General features: G+C 48.4%; 1 protein-coding gene across 1 annotated transcript in view; it reads left to right on the top strand.

Annotated features, from left to right (window-relative positions):
- Adcy1 (adenylate cyclase 1) overlaps positions 1-18,903 on the top strand; it is a 92,220-nt gene that overhangs the window by 22,218 nt on the left and 51,099 nt on the right. Inside the window, exons 3-4 of the mRNA XM_005001916.4 lie at positions 5,951-6,069; positions 13,183-13,294. Coding sequence (XP_005001973.3) covers positions 5,951-6,069; positions 13,183-13,294 — 231 coding nt within the window. The remainder of the gene's footprint in view (positions 1-5,950; positions 6,070-13,182; positions 13,295-18,903) is intronic.

The following is an 18,903-nucleotide window of genomic DNA, read 5'->3' as shown; positions in this document are numbered from 1 at the left end:
AGCATTTATCAGTATTTTATTCCTTTTCACCGCCAAGTATTATTCCACAGTATGGATGGGCCACAATGTGTTTTCTCCACTTGCATCCCATAAATAGTTGGGCTGTTTCCATTCTTCGGCCATGAAGATTCATTCATGTGTGCTTGTTGTGGACTTACGTTTTCATTTCTCTTGAGGGAGTGGAGTCCCTGGGCCACGGGATAACTCTGTAGTTCACCTTTGGAGGAACTCACTACCGGGTTGTTTTCCCAAGCAGCCACGCCATTTTCCATTCCCACGGGGAATGCACAGAGGGCGGTTTCCTGCACACTCAGAACCACTTGGAATCTGTTAGCTTTTAAATTTTACTTAAAAAAAACCAACACCGTAGATTAGCAGAGTTGTAAGAAACAGCCCGAAGAGAGTCCGTGTGCCCTTCACGCCTGTCTGCGGTGGTGACATCTTGCACGGGGCACGGCCAGGAGGTGGGTGTGAGCAGGGCAGGACCCAGGGCATCCCCACAGCACCCACGGCCACCGCCACGCAGCTGCCTTAGGGAGCCACTCAGCTCCCCCTCCAGCCCTCAGGCCTTTTCTCCATGTCCATGAGTTTGTTCCCAGGTAGCATGAAGTGGAGTCTGCAGAGCTCGGGGACTGGCGCGATTCCCTTGCCGAACGTACCAGTAGTTTGTTCCCTGTGTTTTCAGTGCTGTTCCTTGCGGTGGCTGTGACACAGCTTGTTTACCACTGGAGGACAGCTTGGTAGCTTACCATTTGGCGCTGTTACCTGCCTTGCAAGCAGGCAGTCGTGAGTTGGATCCCCGGTACCGATAAAAAGGAAAATGACAACAAACAAACAAACAAACAAACAAACAAAAAACAAATACAACTGCCGTGAATGTTTATGAAGTGGTTTTCATGTGAGCGTAGGCATTAATGGAGCTCACATGAAAGCCTGGAGGTCCAGTCGTGGATCCTGTGGTGTCTGCATGCTTAATTGATTGAGAAATAGCTCGATGATTTCCCAGAGTGTCTGGGCATCATGCTCCCAGTGATGTCTGTGTTCTTGTCTGTGGCTCACTTTCTTTGGGTTTTGCATGAGTTTGCTGAGCTCTGAGAATTCCTCATGTGTTGGACCCGAGTCCTTGGTTGACGACATGGTTTGCAAATCTTCTGTCCCTGCTCGGAGCTTGTCTTTTGGTCCTCTAACAGCGACTCGCTGAACAAACATGTTTCATTTTGATGAGATTTTACTTAGCAATTTTTAATTGTACAGACAAACACGTGGTTGGATGAATACATTAATAAATAAGTCTGTTCCTTTTTCCTTGGTCTGAAGTTAAATCTTCAGAGACGAGCATTAGTTCCTGAAGATTTTCTCATGAGTTTTCTTCTAAGAGTTTTATAGCTTAGAGTTAAACCTTTAAGTTAATTTTGGGGGAAGGCGTGAGATCTAAGCCAAGGTTTGTTTTTATGGCTGTGGATATGCAGTTGCTCTTGTCTTTGCTGCAAAGACTACCCATCCTCCACTGAGTGATTTTCAGACCTTTGATAAAAACCAATTGGACGTATTTATGTGGTATTATTCTGGGTTTTAGGCAGTGAGACATTGTAATGTTTTGTGTGTTGATCCTTTTACCAATACACATAGTGGTGATTATTACTGCTTTCTAAAAGAATACAAACTTTTAAGACTGAGTAGGGTGATTCTTTCCATCTTGTTGGTTTTTTAAAAAAATGTTAGTCCTTCTCATTCCTTGTCTTTCTGTATGAATTTTAGAACCATCTTATTTCTATCTATAGAGATGTTGCTGGGATGTTGATAGACTTGGTGTTAAATTGTGTATTTATTTGGAGAGAATTTGCATCTTTACTATATTGAATCTTTCAATCCATAAAAGTATGTTCCATTTATTTAGTTTTTCTCTGACCTCCTTAATCAGTATTTTGTAGTCTTTGGTGTCCAGATTCTGTACCTGGTTAAATCTATACCCAAGTATTTCTTTTTTTTTTTTGAGCTGTGGTAAATTGCATAGTACATACAATATTTTTAGCGTCAGGTGCTATGCGTTCATTGTTAGCCTGTAAAAATGCAGCTGATTTTGTATGTTGATTTTGTACCTGTGTTACAAATTTATCTGAATTGTCTGTTCTGGGTGTCTTTAGGCTTTGCTTTGTTTTTGTGTTTGTACCGACCTTTGCGTTCCCTGTGCAGCCCAGCCCATTACTCTTATTTCTTCCTTCTGGTCTGTGTCCTTCAGTGTGACACTGAGTGTGAGTGACAGGGCCGATGTCCTGCTGGTCATGCCCTGGTCATGCCCAATGTCCCAGCCTTCAGGGTGACGCTGGCTGTAGGTTTCTTGGGGGTGTTCTTTGTCAAGTTGAGGAAATTCTCTCTTCCTCTTTCCCTGAAAGTTTTCATCAGGAATAGAGCTTTTGTTATATTCCTTGTCAGCGCCAACTGCTGTGTGATTTTTACTTTTGGTCCTATGCTATGTTGTGCCTTATGATATTCAGCATTGAACCGGGTCTGTATCAAGGAAAACCCATTCGGCTGGGTTACCGCCCGCGTGTGTGGTCTAATCGCTGGCATCTCCCTAAGGGTTACTGTGGCCTACCGTACTGTTGGGTGTGTCTTTACTGAATCGCCGACGATGGCTGCTTTGAGGTCTCTGTCAGTTTTTCCGTCCTCTCTGTGTGCTGTCTTGGTGCAGAGCCCACGCGCCTTACAGTTTTTGGCACGACGAGGGGTGTTTTTTCACTGGAACCTGGGCACTGGCAGGTTCTGTGTGTGAGGCTGTGTTTCTTGTTCACACCTTCTGTTTGGGCTGATTTTCCTCCTCCCTCCATCCCTCTATGTCTCCCTTTCTTCTTTCTTTCCACGATCTAGGGATTGAACCAGGGCCTTCATGCTGAGCGGCATCCTCAGCCTGCCTCTCTGCCCATCTTGGCGCTGGGAACTGAACCTCACTGTATTCCCAGGCGACTCCTTTTTAAAGGTTTTTACATCTCGAGACAGAGTCTCACTCACTAAGTTGCTAAATCGCTCAGGCTGCGGTTGAACCTGGGATCCTCCTGCTCAGGCTCCTGGAGTGCTGGGATTACACATGGGCACCACCACCCTGGCTCCTTTTTATTTTTTATGCAACAGGACCTCACTAATTTGCTAAATTGGCCGGGCTGAATGGAACCTTGTGATCTTCCTGCCTCGGGCTCACAGGTGCGTGCCACTGTGCATGGCTGGGCTGGTTTTCTGTGACAGCAGTTAGGTAGGGATCAGGGACCCATGGTCTCTTTACTGCCCAGGAGGATAGGAGTCCAGGCATCATGCTGGGCCTCTGCTGACCCCTGCATATTGCCCAGGAAGGAGCGAGGTTCCCAGGGCAGGAGCAGGAGAGCAGTGCTGGGTCCTCACTGACCCTGTGGGGTGGGAAGGGGTACATATAGCCGGCAGGTGGAGGTGACAGGCTTGGCTCCCTCTGTGGCCTTCTGTGACACTACCCAGTGTCAGCAGGGAGGGTGGATGTCCAGCCTGGTGACTTGGATTTTGCTGGTGTGGGTGGGGATGCTGGTGCAGACTGGAAGCCCAGGGAATCCACTTTCTCATCCTTTCTTGAACTCAGATCTCTGCCTTTGCTGATGGCAGCCTCCAGGGCTGCAGTGGGGCTGGGAGGAGGAAGCAGCCCCACCTTCCCCGGAAGCCCTGCCTGGCAGCGTCTTTCAGATGTCTAATTTGTATTAATCTTAGCATATTTACTTCAATCACACATTGATCGTCAAAATAAGCACATTAAGGTTTTAATATTGCCTTCATGGGACAGGGCGATCCTTGGTATGATCCATGGTCAATCCGGAGTCACAATAACCTTTTGCCCTTTGATTTCTGGCTGCGGGTCTCATTTTGTTGATTGGGATTTATCGCATCACTGCCTGTTTCCAATGTTAATACTTATTACATTTACGGCTTCAGAGCAGACTGGAGCCTGGAAACCAGTCAGGTTAACTCTGCATTATGTGATGAGCTCATTTGTATCAGGTTGCTTTGTTTTTAATCCGGAAGGAGTGCTGGGTCTTATCAGATGGCCCTTTTGCATCCAGTGCATGCAAAAGGGTGTGTGCTTTAGTCTTGCTTATCAGCAGGTACTGGCTTTTAAAGCAGGGAGCTTATACTGGGTCCTTGGTCAGAAGAAGAAGCAGCTGTCAGCAATTTCACAAAGAGACTTAAGTGAAACAGCTCTCTTAATGCCTGGTGTCTTCTGGTGCCCTGGTCCGTCTGATCCAGCATCCCTCACCAACCTGGGCTTGGTTTGAGTTCCCGTCCTAGGTCTCTGGTGTAGAGCTTTCATCCTCATGAGCCAAGATGGTAGCTGGAGATCCAGCCATTGTGGCTGTGTCCCCAACCATTGCATGGGAGAAAGGCATGGGAGAAGCACTTTCAGGGATATTACAGAAGTTCCCAGTGTTGGTCAGCTGTCTGTCACTATAATGAAATACTGGGGTAGCTTATTAAGAGAAAAGATCGATTTTGGCTGACAGCTTTGGAAGCTCCAGCCTGTGACCACCCTGGCAGGGTATGTGCTGGAGCAAAGCAGCTCACTTCAGGGCTTCTGTCCAAACCGTGGTGTCCTGGGTGACCTCGGTCTGATTTCTCCTTGGCATGGGAGATGAATGGGAGGCTGGAAAACATGGTTCTCTTTCCCGGCCACCAAGGTCCCTGATAAAAACAGGGTGCTTCCTTGGGATGCCTGCAGTGGAGAGGACCTCTGGCTCACTGACTGCTGTAGCCACCTCTCAGTGCCCCGTGCCACGCTGGCCCCTGTGCCCAACCCGGTGCCCAGCCTTTCCTTCTGTTGAGGTTGGCACTGTGGCCTAGTGGCCCAGGTGTCTCTGTTCTGGAGGTCAGGGTCCTCCTGCCTGGATGCCTGGCCTCTCTGCCTGTGGCTCTCTGTCCCCTGTCCTCACACACCCTGCACAGGGCAGCAGGCTGGTGACCTGGAGCCCAGGCCCCCCGTTGGAGCAGTGGCCGCACAGTGACCGCAGTGGGCAGGTGGGTTGAGGGATGAGGACACTGCCTCATGGCCCCTGTGGGTCTCTGAGGGCCCCGACCAGGGCTGCGCCTGGTTGGTCATCCCAGATGCCTGTGGATTCTCCCTGAGACCCTGGAAAGCCCAGCCCCTGCCCTACACTGCTGTTACACGAATGATATCAAGACATCCAAATGATACAGGGGAAAGATTAGAATTTCCAACCTGTGTGGGCGTGGGATGGGACAAAACAGTGGGTAGCCGTAAGATTGCCAGTGTCGACCCTTAGGCAATGTCCTTCCAAGGGGAAGCAAGCTGCATGGCAAGTGGACATGGAGAGAAAGGGGACCTTGACAGGAAGAGTTGCCTCAGAAAGTCCTGGTCACCCACATGCACCTCCAGTCACAGCTGTGATGTGGTCCCATTCTCTGTACTGACGGCCTGTAACATTTCTGCCTAACTTATCTGTCCATAGTACTTTCCAGTGGCTTTGCCTCAGTTTCCCCACCTGGCTAGTAGTTAGTTTTGGGCAAGTCTGGAATATCACCCAAGGGCCAGTGTGTTGATAAGCACAAGGACATTTCCCCAACTCAGTGTGGTGGGCTGCCCTAAAACCTTTTGAGGCCACGTGCAGCCAGGAGGGGACTGATGGCCTCAGCAGGGCCCTGGTGGGAGACGGTGGCCTTTGTGCATCTGTGTCCCTGTGGCACAAGGGCTCAGCCAGCTCAGCCAGCTCAGCCAGCCAGGGCTCCTAGTACAAGATGGCTCGCTGCTCAGTGTGCTCCAGGCCCGGGCACTGGGCAGGGTCCGCGGGCCTGAGTGTGGTTCACTGTGTCTGAGGGGTCTGTGGGCCCTGGCCAGGTCCAGCTCTTCCTTCTGCCCTCACCCAGAGGGGCTCCAAGGGAGAAGGTGATCCTGCTGCCTTATGTGGGCTCCTCTCCTGAACAGGAGCGGCTGCTCATGAGCCTCCTGCCCCGGAATGTTGCCATGGAGATGAAGGAGGACTTCCTGAAGCCCCCCGAGAGGATTTTCCACAAGATTTACATCCAGAGGCACGACAACGTGAGGTAGGGCTGGCGGGGACCTGGCTTGCAGGGGGTTGGGGGAGCTGGGGAGAGGATGATGGAGGGCAGGGGTGACTGGGAGGGGGTGGGGTCATGATGAATGTGAGGTGGGGATGAGACAGACGTGAATTGAAGATGGTGCCATCAGGGCTTGAGCAGCCCGTGTGTGCCATGCCAATGTGGGTAATCAGCCCTGGCTGGGAGCTCATAGGCACTGCCCTGAGCTTACGTGTGAGCCCTTTCTCCCTGCTGTCCTGCTGCTGCTGTCCTGCTGCTGTGGGGAGCACAGAGCAGTATGCTGAAATGTGTGGGGTAAAGCCCTGAGTGTCTGGCAGGGAGCAGAAGAGCCAGCATTCAAGCCTGAGATGACTCCAGAAATGGTGCTCAGAGCCTCTTGGCTAAACACTTTGTTCTACGTGGCGTGGCAGTACTAATGACCTGTACGTATTACCTCCAGTTCATAGCTGAGGACATGGAGGGTTTGTCCGGTGAAGCCTGTGTGCAGGGCTCCCTGGCCAGTGACCTAGGACCAGGACACACTAGCGTTTGCCTTGCCTGTACACTCACTGCATCTCGTTACTGGGTAAGGGTATGCATGATACATCGACCCTGCTCTCTGCTGAGATCGGACCACCAGCAGGGAGAACTTCCAGTGAGCTGGAGCCTTGGCGCCTTCAGAAGGGCACTGGACTCGGGCTTCCTGGTGACATGAGCTGGTTGACATCAGTGACCTCCCCAGCTCAGCACAGAGTGAGAAGATGAAAAATCCCAGCTTAACTTTCACCTGGGAGGGAGACTGGTCATTGTGACTGGTTCTCCTGCTTCTCGGGGGCTGCCCAAAGTGTGAGCATCTATCTCTCCAGTCCTGGGTTTCTGAGCAGCTTGTGCTGAAAGCCACCATAGCCTTCACCCCAGTTCCCAGCACAGAGTGGGCAGGCAGGAGCGACAGCGGGGAGACAGTAGATAAAGGCCCCAGAGTCTCGGGCTGGGGTGATTGATGGAACCTCTGCGGCTTGCAGCAGGCCTGAAGACTGGGTAAGGTTCCTGCTGCCTCTGGATGCCAACGGACAGTTAAGAAAAACAAAGAACCACACTGACATGCTTCAACCAAAGGAATAAGATGACCTCCAGAAATATACCCTACTGACACAGACTTCAGTGGATTACTTGGCAGGGAGTTAAAAGGGACTCTCATGAAGTTGCTCACTGAGGTCAAAAGAGTGATGCCCAAACAAAGAGAGCTTCAACAAAGAAATGGAAAATGCACGCAAGTGTCAGAAATCCTCGAGCTGAAGACCACAGCAACTGAACTGAAAAACTTACTAAAGGTGAATAAAGGATCCAGGAAGAATAAAAGATCAGTGAGCCTAGAAATAATTCAGTCAGAGGATCAAGAAGAGAAAAACTATGGAGAGGAAAGAAGAAATTTAAGGGAATCACTAGAGGTGCTCACCATGCACAGTGTGGGAGTCACTGAAGGAGAAGAGAGGAAAAAACCAGACAGCTGATTTGCCAGAAGCTGAGAGAAAAGAAGACAGGAATGGTGGTGAGAGGGTAGTTTGAGTTTAGGGTTTTGGATTAGGGTTACGGTTAGAATTACAGTTAGGGTTTAAGGCTTAGGGTTTAGGGTTAGGTTTAGGTTAACCCTCACTTTTAGTCATGCAAACTGAGTAAGTATGGAGATCTAATGTAAATACAGTGATGGCAGTTAGTGGTGATGTAGCCTTGAAATTTGCCAAGAGGAGAACTTGTAAGGTTTTTTTGTTTTGGTGCCGGGAATTGAACTCACGACTGCGTGGTTGCACGGCAGGTGTTTATGTGACTGAGAGAAATCTCCAGCACCCTAAATTTTAAGTTTAATCTTCTCACTCTACAAAGACTGGTGACTGTGTAATTATGATTGCTGTGTTAATGAGCTTGATTGTGATAGTCATAATAGGCATGTGATATATGGGTTTCAGAACATCAAGTTGTACACCGCACACACACTTTTTATGCAATGATGTTGCTTAAAAACTTCAAGAATAAGTCATGCGGGCATCAAAAGGCCACTTTTTGCCTTTTAAAAAGAAGGAAGTTCTATAAGACTATGTAAGTAAAAGTTGAGGGCATTATGCCAACTAAAATAAGCCCATCAGCAAGAGCCCAATACTGGGTGAACCCACTTTTGTGAAGTTTCTAAAGTTGTGGGACTCATAGGTCACTGATCCTTTATTCTACTTGGATTCTTTATTCCCCTGTAGTAAATTTTGCAGTTCAGTTGCTCTCAGCAAATAATGACCTATAGGTGACATGATGGTTCCCAGGGAAGGAGAAAGGGACCTGAGGAGACACTAGTGAAGGACCAAAATATTTCAGGCTAGATACATAAGCTTTAGAGATTGGTTCCATAAGATCGCACCAGTAATGGTTAATAACAGTGTAAAATTTTTCTTTTAAGATTAAGAGATTTGATCTCATGTTCAGTTCTTCCCAGAAAGAAGTTGTTTTAAAATGTCTTCTGGGGTTGCGGCTCCCCTGGTCAGCTTCTTGCTCCCTGGGAGCTTCTGGGATGCTGCTTTGTATGCAGGTCCAAGCCTCTGAGATACCCTGGAAACTCACTGCCCTGTGACTCCAGGCATTGGCTCCGCTGTGCACCTCAGCTACCTGCCAGCAGCTGTTGAGATGTCTTTCTGTATCCCAGATGTGACTATCTCTCACTCTTTTCACCGTCATCATTAGACTCTTCCACGCTCGGTCTGATGCCCAAACTTCATTGCCATTGCCAATCTGCAGTGGGTGGATGTCATCCAGTGGTGGACAGAGCACATCTGAAAACCCTCACCTCCAAGGACACATATGCAATGCAGGAAGAAGCCCTCAGGACTCTGGAAATGAACTGCAGTTTTGCACCAACTCAGGAAATTTTGGCTTTTTGCCTTGCTCCATCCTCATCTTCCTGTCCCCTCAGCTCTGTGATAGCTTAAGAAACCAGTGTCCATCACAGTGAATGTCGGCAAGCTGACCAGCACTGGAGGAGGGCGGAGTGGGGCAGGTGCTGTTTCCGGGATCCCTTTACAGCAAGGTGTCATGGTCTGACCTGTCTGGAACTTTCCTGGAAAATCTTGCTTATCACATTTGCCTTCTCTGGACCTGACTGAGAGCCCAATGTGGCTGCCTTTGCTCAGAACATCTGTGGGAGGCAGTGCAGGCCGGTGTTTTACGATGGATGCCTTGGGTGTTGGAAACAGTTTAGGCACAGAGAGTCACCAAGTAAATACAAGGAGAAGCTCGGGGGTGAGATGTACCAGTGCTTTGGAAGCCTCTAGGAATAATTCTAGGAATTTCAGAGGAACAAGGGTATGCAGAATTAGTTCAGAGAAGTCACGAAGCAGACAAGATCAAAATTAAACAGCAACAACCCTGATCCCTGGAGTGGGAGGGTGATCTGATCTCTAGAGTCACTGCATTGTGTTTCTCAGTCCTCAGTAGAAATGTGTTGGAGGTGAAAAATTAAAAAACATGACTAATACTCAGGACTGAGAGAGCAGTGAATTGAAACTGTCTGTTCCTGAGACCGTCTAGACATTGGACTTCTTGGACAAAAATTTTACATCAGTTAGTTTAAATGTGTTTAAAGAACAAACTGTCTGCATCGTTAAACTGTTGTGGGATAGGTGTAGAATGTTCCCCCACTGCCCTGTGGACTCATGGGCAGGGCTTTTGGAAGGTGACTGGATCACGGTGGTGTTACAGCTGAGTGGGCTTTTAGGAGGTGGATCTGGTTGGAAAAGGCTGGTCCTTGGAGGCATGGCCTGGAAGAGTTCATCTCCCTCCCAACTCCTCTGCTTCCTGGCTGCCATGATGTGAGCAGCTGTCCTAAATCAAGTCCTTCCACCGTGCCTTTTTGGTGACAAACATGGAGTGAAACTTCTGAAACCATAAGCCAAAATAAAACTTTCCTCCTTGAAGTTGGGGTGTTGGGTATTTTGGACCAGCAACAAGGAAAATGACTAAGCCAGAAACCACGAGAATAACTTCTCATTAAATAGAGAGCAGCAACAGAGAGTATAAGTTATTTAAAGAACCAATGAATGAAATAGAAACTCCAAATTTGAAAAGTACAGTAAAAGAAGTAAAAAATCTGCTAGAGGGCTCAGCCAAGTTGCGTGGCAGAGAAAGAATCAGGGAACTTGAAGATCAATCCATGGAGATTTTCTAGTCTGAAGAATGGAATGAAGACATGGATGAAAGAAATTAAGAGAATGCCAAAGTTTTTGGGACACCATCAACCCAGCAGAGGAGAGGAAGAGGCAGAGAAATATCAGGAGACGTGATGGCCAAAATACCCATTTTTCAAAGACATGAATTTATACACTCAAGAAGTTCATTAATCTCCAAGATGAATGAGCTCCAAGAAGCCCACAGCAAGACATAGCTGCACCAAACAGACCTGAAGGTGTGGAGACCATCTTTCCAGCAGCAGGAGACAGACAGCTCTACATCCACGGGCAGCTTCAGTATCACTAGTGGCTGGTTTCTCATCAGAAACGCAGGAGCTAGAAGTGGACAGCGTATTCAGAGGTTGTGGTATTTCTATACAATGGAGTATTATTCAGCTATAAAGAAGGATCACATTGAGATATTTATCAATAAATGGGCACAGCTTGAGACCATACTCATAAGTGAAATAAATCAATCTCGCATGTGTGAATACCGAATAGTTTCCCTAACGTAAGTAATGATTCAAATATATAAAAATATGTGGTAATCATGATTCCCCATTAGGTGGCCTTGAAGCCTTATAAAGTTTTCACTCATTAATTAGAAAGGCTTTATTCTGGGCTTCTTGATATGAAAATATTTGAAGCTAGAGTATATGAAGTTTTACCCAAATATTTCAAGGAAAAAGACACTATGGTAACTACTATTAAGTCAGGTTATAAGGTGGTGAAGTACTAGGTTATTGAAACAGTCATGCTGTGACCTCTATTGTTATATTGTTATGTCCTGTTTTATCTCAATCTCCCCCTTACTGTTTCAAAAAAAATTATTTAGTCATTTCTTATGTTTGTCTTAATTAAAGAAAAAATTCAAAAAAATTAGGATATATAAATAGTAACTCTTTTCGATTTCCTATTAACTTGTTTTGAAGTCCTGTAGTACTCCCACGATCTTGTTTTGACTGATTAGACTCTGTTCCATTCTATATGATAGTATCAAGTTTGAAGACATAGGCAACTACTTTGAAGACAATAAGATTCCCTAAGATACCCATTCTGGTTTGACTATTGTCTTCTTTGGAAGTCCTGTAATGTTTACAACGCCTAAGTTTTATTGGTCTTGTTCTCTACTGTTTTGTCCAACTTTATAATATCTAATAAGATAGACAATTCTTTTTAAGGAAACAAGGGACAACGTTGATAACCATTGTTGATAAACTTGTACTCTGTTCTACACCATGTGCTACGTCTATCCTTGGTATTGACTGACAGCTTTGTTTTGCCATATTTGACTGTATTCTCCCCCCCCCCAAAGAAAGTAATAAGCACTAAGGAGTAATAAAATCCAAGATGTGTAAATTTTGTTGTAAAAAAGAGAGGGAAAAAAAAAAAAAAGAAAAGGAGCTCTAACGGATATAACAGCAAGTGTGTTTGGGGGTGTTAAATAGCTGACTTTATCAATGTTTTTGGAACATTGAACACAGCTGTTTGCAGTCTCCCTGTTTGAGTGTCCACCTTGTGTTCTTTGATACTGTGATTTGAGGAACTATTTTCAAGAAAATAGTGTGTAATCTACTAGCAGGTAATTTCTTACTGTTATGGTTTTTTGTTTTGTTTTGTTTTGTTTTGTTTTGTAGTTCTGTATTGCGTGTACCCTTACGCCGCTTTGGTTTGTTTTGTGTTTTTCTCTTTTTCCTCTTAAATAAAAAAAAAAAAAAAAAAAAAAAAGAAACAATAGGAGATAAAAGGAAAAAAATTCTGTCTCCAGTTAAACTCACAGGAGCAGTCAATATGTGCTGTTCCCTTCTTTGGGACCCTGCCCTTCTGGTGTCTGTGTACCTGCTGCCTTCCTGGGACCCTGCCATCCTGGTTTCCATGGGCCTGACACCTCCTGCCTTGCAGAAGTCACCTCTTACATAGCGACACACAACTGCACATCCATCTCCTCTGCTTCAGTGATAGACTGTTACATGTGTCACTTTTGACTTTTATTAAGTGTCCCTCTGCTTAGGATACAGCAGACACCCGCCGAGGGCAGTGATGTGCATTTGAACCTTTCCTTCACTACAGAGTCCCAAGTGTCCAGAATGGCACTGGCAAGTTCAGCCTTGGGAAGCACGTGGCAGATGTGCTAGTGGAGGGATGGGTAGATGACAAACCTTGGACATAAGTCCAGCAGTGGCTCAGCTGTCCTAGGTCCCACAGGGACCCTCATTTTATTCTCATCTTACAGAGTAAGGTTTGGGCTTGAGGAAGAGCTGGACATGTCACTGGGGTGTCCTCGCTGTGGCTGGTGGCAACAGACAGTCCCCCGGTCCGGCTCCAGACCCTTGCTGCTTCCTGTCCCTCTGGAACTGGCTCTTCTTGGGTGACACCCTCTGTTGTCCACCAGTGCTGGCTCCCTATTACGTGGTGCCCTCATTTTCCCTGAGGAGTTTTGGCTGTGTGTGTGGGATCTAGATCGGGAAATTTCAGAGTTAAAGAACCAAGAACAGCTGGAATGAAGTTCAACACCATATTTTAAGAGATTTTAAGCTCTCTCTCAGGCTGGGAGTGTAGCGCAGTGGTAGAGTACTTGCCCATCCATCCCCAGCCCTGGAGGTGGGGTGGACAGGCTCACCGTTTCTGTGTACCCTCGGCTGCCACCAGCTCGCCTGACCTCTGGAAGCGGGGCAGGACTAGTAATAGCAGACAGTGTTACCCTGTGTAGTGCGAAGGACTTGCATGGGAGATGAATGTCCCAGAGGCTGAGGCAGGGCTTGGGTGATCAGGAGCGGTGTCCTTGTCCTGCAGGCACACTGACCCAGCCTGTGTTTAGTGGGATGCTGTGTGCTAACAGGGCTGGGAAGTGGGGACATTTGTGAGTCCAGGTGATCATTCCTCAGGAACCCTTCTGTCCTTCTGTCCCTTGCAGCATCCTGTTTGCAGACATCGTAGGCTTCACAGGCTTGGCGTCCCAGTGCACGGCGCAGGAGCTGGTGAAACTGCTCAACGAGCTCTTCGGCAAGTTTGACGAGTTAGCCACGGTAAGGCGGCCTGTGAGGGCTGTGTGAGGGCTGTGTGAGGGCTGTGTGAGGGCCATGCCAGACCCGTGTCCTTGGCCTGCTGTGTGCTGGAGTTTGGGACAAGTGACCCGGGCTGCAGAAACCCACAGAGCACCCGGAGTCATAGGAGGGCACATTCACAGAGTGACATCTGTATCCTGGTCATTTCTTTCCTCTACTGCCCACTGCGTGTGTAGGGCAAACTGCCCCTGTAGTCCTGAGGTCAGGGCTGGGGTGGCCTTGGTACCCCACAGTGGGTATCCCTGGAGTTGGTTCATCAGGCCACCAGATAACCCTTGTACTGGTGACCAGAACTTGGATGACTGGCTTGGCCCAGGAAAACTCCTTTCCAGGCAGGAGAGGGCAGGAGTGGGACAGGTCCCAGCCTTGTTAGAGGGCTTCCTTACACCCCATCTTTCACTTCTCTGTCCCTTGAGGAGATGAAAAGTGTGCATGGGATGAGCCCAGGTCCCCTTTTCTGCTCCAGCCTTGCTCCAGAGAGGACAAGGTCGCTGAGGTCCATGTAGCCCTGGCACAGAACCAAAGGGCATCAGGGCATGGGGCAGGCTGGGCTGGGCAGGGCCAGGTGGTCACCTAGGGCTGAGGCTGCCTGTCTTGTGTCTCTAGGGCAGTTTTGGGGTCTGTCTGCAGGTGGGACCATGGGGTTGGTGGGAGGCTGCTGCAGACCCATGGGCTGGGTGCTGTGGGACACCATTTGGGAAAGGCTGTACCCACTTTCTTGGCTGGGACGGTTTGCTTTCTGGCTGAGATGTTTTCATACCACTCGGGGCTGCCTGGCTGGAATCCTGATGGCTTTGTCTGTTGTCCCCCAGGCTTGTCCTTCTGGACTGAGTCCTCAGCACTTCCCGTCCACTGCAGAGATCTCTAGCGCTGCAGGAAACCTCCTAATAGGAGCCCATCCTGGGACTGAGTCCCAGTACTGGGATGCAGCAGGGCCCTGGGAAGTCACCCAAGTGGAAAAGTCATACCCAGCTGCAGTCCGAACTCCTTCTCCTTGTGGGGTCCCTGCAGGAAGTTAGATAAACACAGAGTGTTTGCCGTAGTCTCCCTCTAGCTGGTGGTTTACACCCTGCGTTAGCCCCTTTCCGTGGTCACCAATGGGGTCACTGATGGGGACAGTGTCTTTGACCTTTTGTATACTCGTTGGATATGTGTTAGATTTGCACTGGGTCTTGTATATTCATGTATATTTTGAAGTGAACCACAAGAGAGGATGGAGAAGCACCTTTCCTGATTCTCAGGCTTCCTCTGCCATCACCTGTGGAGAGACAGAGCCCCTGCTCTGGATCAGAAGCTGGTGTGGCTGGGCACACAGTCCCCTCACTGGATTCCAGGAGGTGAAGGGAAGTGTGGCGAGTTCACAGGGTGCCATCCACTGAGAGAAGCCCAGCTCATCTGGGCTCATCCTGACCCGGTTCCTTGGGGATGGAAACAGAGTTTGTTCGTCCTGGTCATGGCTCACAGCATCCTTCCAGGGACCCACCCTGCCACAGGAATGTGTCTTTTTGTTCCTGCCGCTCTCAGCCCCTGTGAGTCCAGGTTTAGGGTGGAGATCAGTTGGTTCACACCATCTCCCAGCCAGACTTGGGGCACCCTCTGTGTGACTCACATTGCGGGCCCCGCTGCGTCTGCTGATGCCTCTTGAAGTGGGTGCTGTCTCCAAACATGGCCACACCTGGACGCTTTCTGATCCACAAAGGTCTGATCCAGAGAAGCAAATGAGCACTGAATGAGAGTTTAAATGCAGAGCATTTGCATTTGAGGGAAAGCAGAGCGCTCGTGCTGAGCTGAGGCTCCTCCAGGCTGACACAGTTGCTGGGCTTCTGGGCGCCGAGGAGAACACGCCTGGCTCTGTGACTCAGGCCACTGTCTCATTCCATCCTGCGCTGCTGACACAGGGCATTGTATGACCTGTGCCTGAGGGGCACTTCCTTTGTCCTTTGCCATTACCGTGGATATTTTCAAAAGGCACTTGTGCAAGCCAGGCTGGGAGCCTCAGGGCATGTTCACTGCCATCCGCTTGGTCTCAACCCTCATGGAAGCTCACACCAGCCTCATTCAAAGGACAGCACTCGCCAGGATGCTTCAGGGAATCAGCAGCACCTTCTTTCCTCTGCCTCTGTTTCCTGCCTGTGACACAGGAGGGGAGTACCAGAAGGGTCTGTGCACCCCAACCTGCTCCAGTACCCCGGCTCTTTCAACTACTCAATCCCAGGCTATGGTGAAGGCTGTGATCAGCCTGGGGCTTAGCTGTCCTCACTGTTAGGGGTGTTCCAGGTACCAGGTGTATGGCTCTGGTCAAATACAGAGTTCCCTGGGGCGGAGAGATGGATGGATGTGTAGGTACTGGCAGCTCAGGAGGAGTGATTCTGAGTTTTGTAGTTATGCAAAAGCAGGAACTGGCTGAAAAAAGCACTCGACAGAGTGTGATCAGTATATAACTTTTTTGGGGGGAATTCAGAACCTTGTGCTTGCCAGGTAGGTGCTGCACTGCTGAACTATATCCCTGGTGTGATCATTATGTAGATGAAACGTCACAAGCACTGCCTAGGGAGGTAACTGTGCATGCCTGGGAGGTGGTGTCCAGGTAGGTAGGAAGTAGGTGTGGAACTTGGTGTCCTTCATGGAGAATGGTGTTCCAGGTAGAGTGGAAGGGGCCGAGGAGAAGGTGGTTCCTTTCATGGGGAACAATGTTCTAGGTAGGGGATGGGAGGGAATTCCAGGCAGAGCAGCAGAGTGAGGACAGCATGGCGCCTTTGTTTTTTTTTTTTTTTTTTTAAATTTTATTTAAGAGGAAAAAGAGAAAAACACAAGGATGCTGGTGTTTCAGAGCTGGGGGACAGGAGAGGGGCCGGTGGCTCGTCTGTGAGCTAAGCGGAGCTGCTATTGGATGGTGGGGAGGTGAGGCCATGGTGAGGGGCAGGTGGATCTGGGGGGCAGTTTGAGGGCCTCCCACAGCAGGGGAGGAAGATAGAGCCCCTAGGCCACCAGCAGGAGAGCAAGCTGTCATGGTCCCTTGTATTCATTCACAAAAGAGCTGCTGAGTCCCAATACAGACCTGTGTATTCCAGTCTGACATCTTTTTTTTAATTTTAAAGAATAAAATGAAGCAAAATAAAACCAATCAAAACAGTGAAAGTGATACAGATAATGGGTAACAGTGGTTACCATAATGGCTCTTCTTGTCTTTAAAATAGCTGCATATACCATCAGACACAGAAAAATCAAACAAAACAGAACAAAATAGAACCAATAAAAACCAAACAATGAATGCAATAAAGTACTTCAAAACAAAAATGATAGTAAATCCAAAATGGCTACCATAATAAATCTTGCTATCTCTGAAGTAGTTTCCATGCTACCAGATACAATAAAATCAAACAAGACAAAACAGAATAAAACCCAACCCAACAAAACGATGAAAATGATACAGGACTTCAAAACAAGATAATAGGGAATTAACAGTGGCCACCCCCCCCCAGAAGGAGATCCCCACAGATGCTACATTGAGTATTGTTATCTTCTGAATAGATGATTAGACTACCGGCTTTAGGCCTGCAAAGTCAGTGAAACCCTAAACACTACAAGCATTAAATTGTATTTTAGTGCGTTAGCTATCACCACAGCCTGTGTTTCTCCAATCAGTCATTTGCTTATGGTGAGGGGTGAGGGTGGAAGTGGAGGTGGAGTTGGGAGTGGGGGATTCATTCTTCTTGTCTCCCAGTCCATGTGCAAGAAGAGGCTGGCACCAGGTTTTCCCTACAGTGGCCCGTGCATGGTCCTGACTCACAGGAAGGGCTTGTTTCTTGCTGTCTTTCCCCACAGTCTGGGAGTCACCTAGTTGATACTGAAGCTTGTTATGAAAACATTTAAACAGGCACCAAAGTAGGGAGGACACATAATGACCCCTCTCACCCATAGTGCAGCTTGCCAATTGTTGATTAGTGTCTTGTCTCCATCCTCTGCCTCTTCCCCAATCCTAGATGCCACCTTATTTGAGCATAAATTGTTCAGTGCACACCTGAACCGTCTGGGAATATTTCAGCCACCACCGCCACCATGACACTGTTATCCACCAAACCAAATCTCTAACAGCCACATCATTTCTGATGCTGGTCTTGGGCCTCATGTATCATTGTTTAAACTTCCAATCAGGACACAAATAAGATGGATTGCTGTATCAATCGTCCTGTGGGACTTTATAAAGTGAATGAGAACAGAGAGAGGCCAACACCACTGAATGAAGTGTGTTACACATACTCCCTGGGCCACAGGGAATGCTGAGTCAGCCCTGGGGTGGGAGGAGCCAGGGGACAGCCCTAGGCCTGCTTTGTGCTTTGTGGGGTGGGGCAGGTTAAGCAGTGCATCCTGGTTTGAATAATGTTCATGGATTCGGTGTTATAGATGTGGTCTGGTGCCTGGCCCTGGGATACTGGTTCTGTGTGTGCCATGACCATTGGTTTACATGTGGAAGGCAAGGTCTCAGGGAGCTGTTGACTGACTCTGCAGATGAGCTGGCTTTGGGATGGTTCGTCTGCCTTAGCCAGAAAGCTTTCCCAAGTCCTCAGACCATCCTGAAGTACAGAAAATAGAAAAAAAATAGGGAAATATTCTGTTTTCTTTTTCCCTCTGAATTCAGTAATTTTCATCTATGAAGTAAATTGATCATAGATTCACAGGAGAGAGCATACACCTTGGTCACATGCATAAACATGGGGACACACGAAGAATGAGAGTCAAAGGGCAGGCCCAATAGTGGAAGCCTCAAGAACATCTGGAGCTAGAAAACGAACCGCAAGCTTGAGGTTGCTGGGGGTGATGATAGCACAAGCTGTGGAAGGCTGGGGGCTAAACCACATGCCCAGGTAGCAGGCAGCAGGCGGGCAGTGTGGTCATTCTCTGGGCCAGGTGTCAGACCTCCAGTCTCTCCTTCCTGGGAGAAGGCTTCCTTAGGCAGAGAAAGCCATTTATTGCAGAAAGACAGATCTGCAGAACTCTGCGGGGTTTATAGACCTCCTGGCACCCCTAACAACCATCCCAAGACCTATTTTGCAGGTCCCTATGCTGAGTTCCCTCGCGTGGTTGATATAGCCCATCGTACTGGTTAGTGATTTTGCCTAGTTTTTCCGTTTTCCTCTTTCCCTCCTGTTTTGGTCCTTTAGTCACTGGCTTTGCCCCGCTGTGATGAAATAGCTGAGGGTATAACTTACAAGGACTGAACCCTTATTTTGGCTCATGGTGCAAGGGTCTTAATGGTTGCTGGGTCCCATTGTTTTGGTGCTGCATCTGGGCAGAACATCACGGTGGGAGGGTGGGGCAGAGCAGGGTGTCTCAGAAAGAAAAGGAGAAAAGAGTGGAGGTTCCTAATACTCCTCAAGGCCAAGCCCAAACCCCAATGATCTGCTTCCTCCAAATAGACTTCCCTTCCTCAAGATTCCACCACCTCCCCGTAGGACCATTGGCTGGGGACCAAGCCTTCAATGCTTGAGCTTTTGTGGGGGACATTTAGGATCCAAACCATGATGCCTGTTCTCCATGTTGGGGTTCATGTTGGGTGCTCCCTGCCGTTT

The sequence above is a fragment of the Cavia porcellus genome, unplaced genomic scaffold, assembly GCF_034190915.1.
Source record: "Cavia porcellus strain 051 isolate PalLab524CR breed Dunkin Hartley unplaced genomic scaffold, mCavPor4.1 scaffold_23, whole genome shotgun sequence".
Lineage (NCBI taxonomy): Eukaryota > Metazoa > Chordata > Mammalia > Rodentia > Caviidae > Cavia > Cavia porcellus.
The sequence above is the reverse complement of the archived record's forward strand: the minus strand, read 5'-3'. Positions and strand labels throughout refer to the sequence as shown.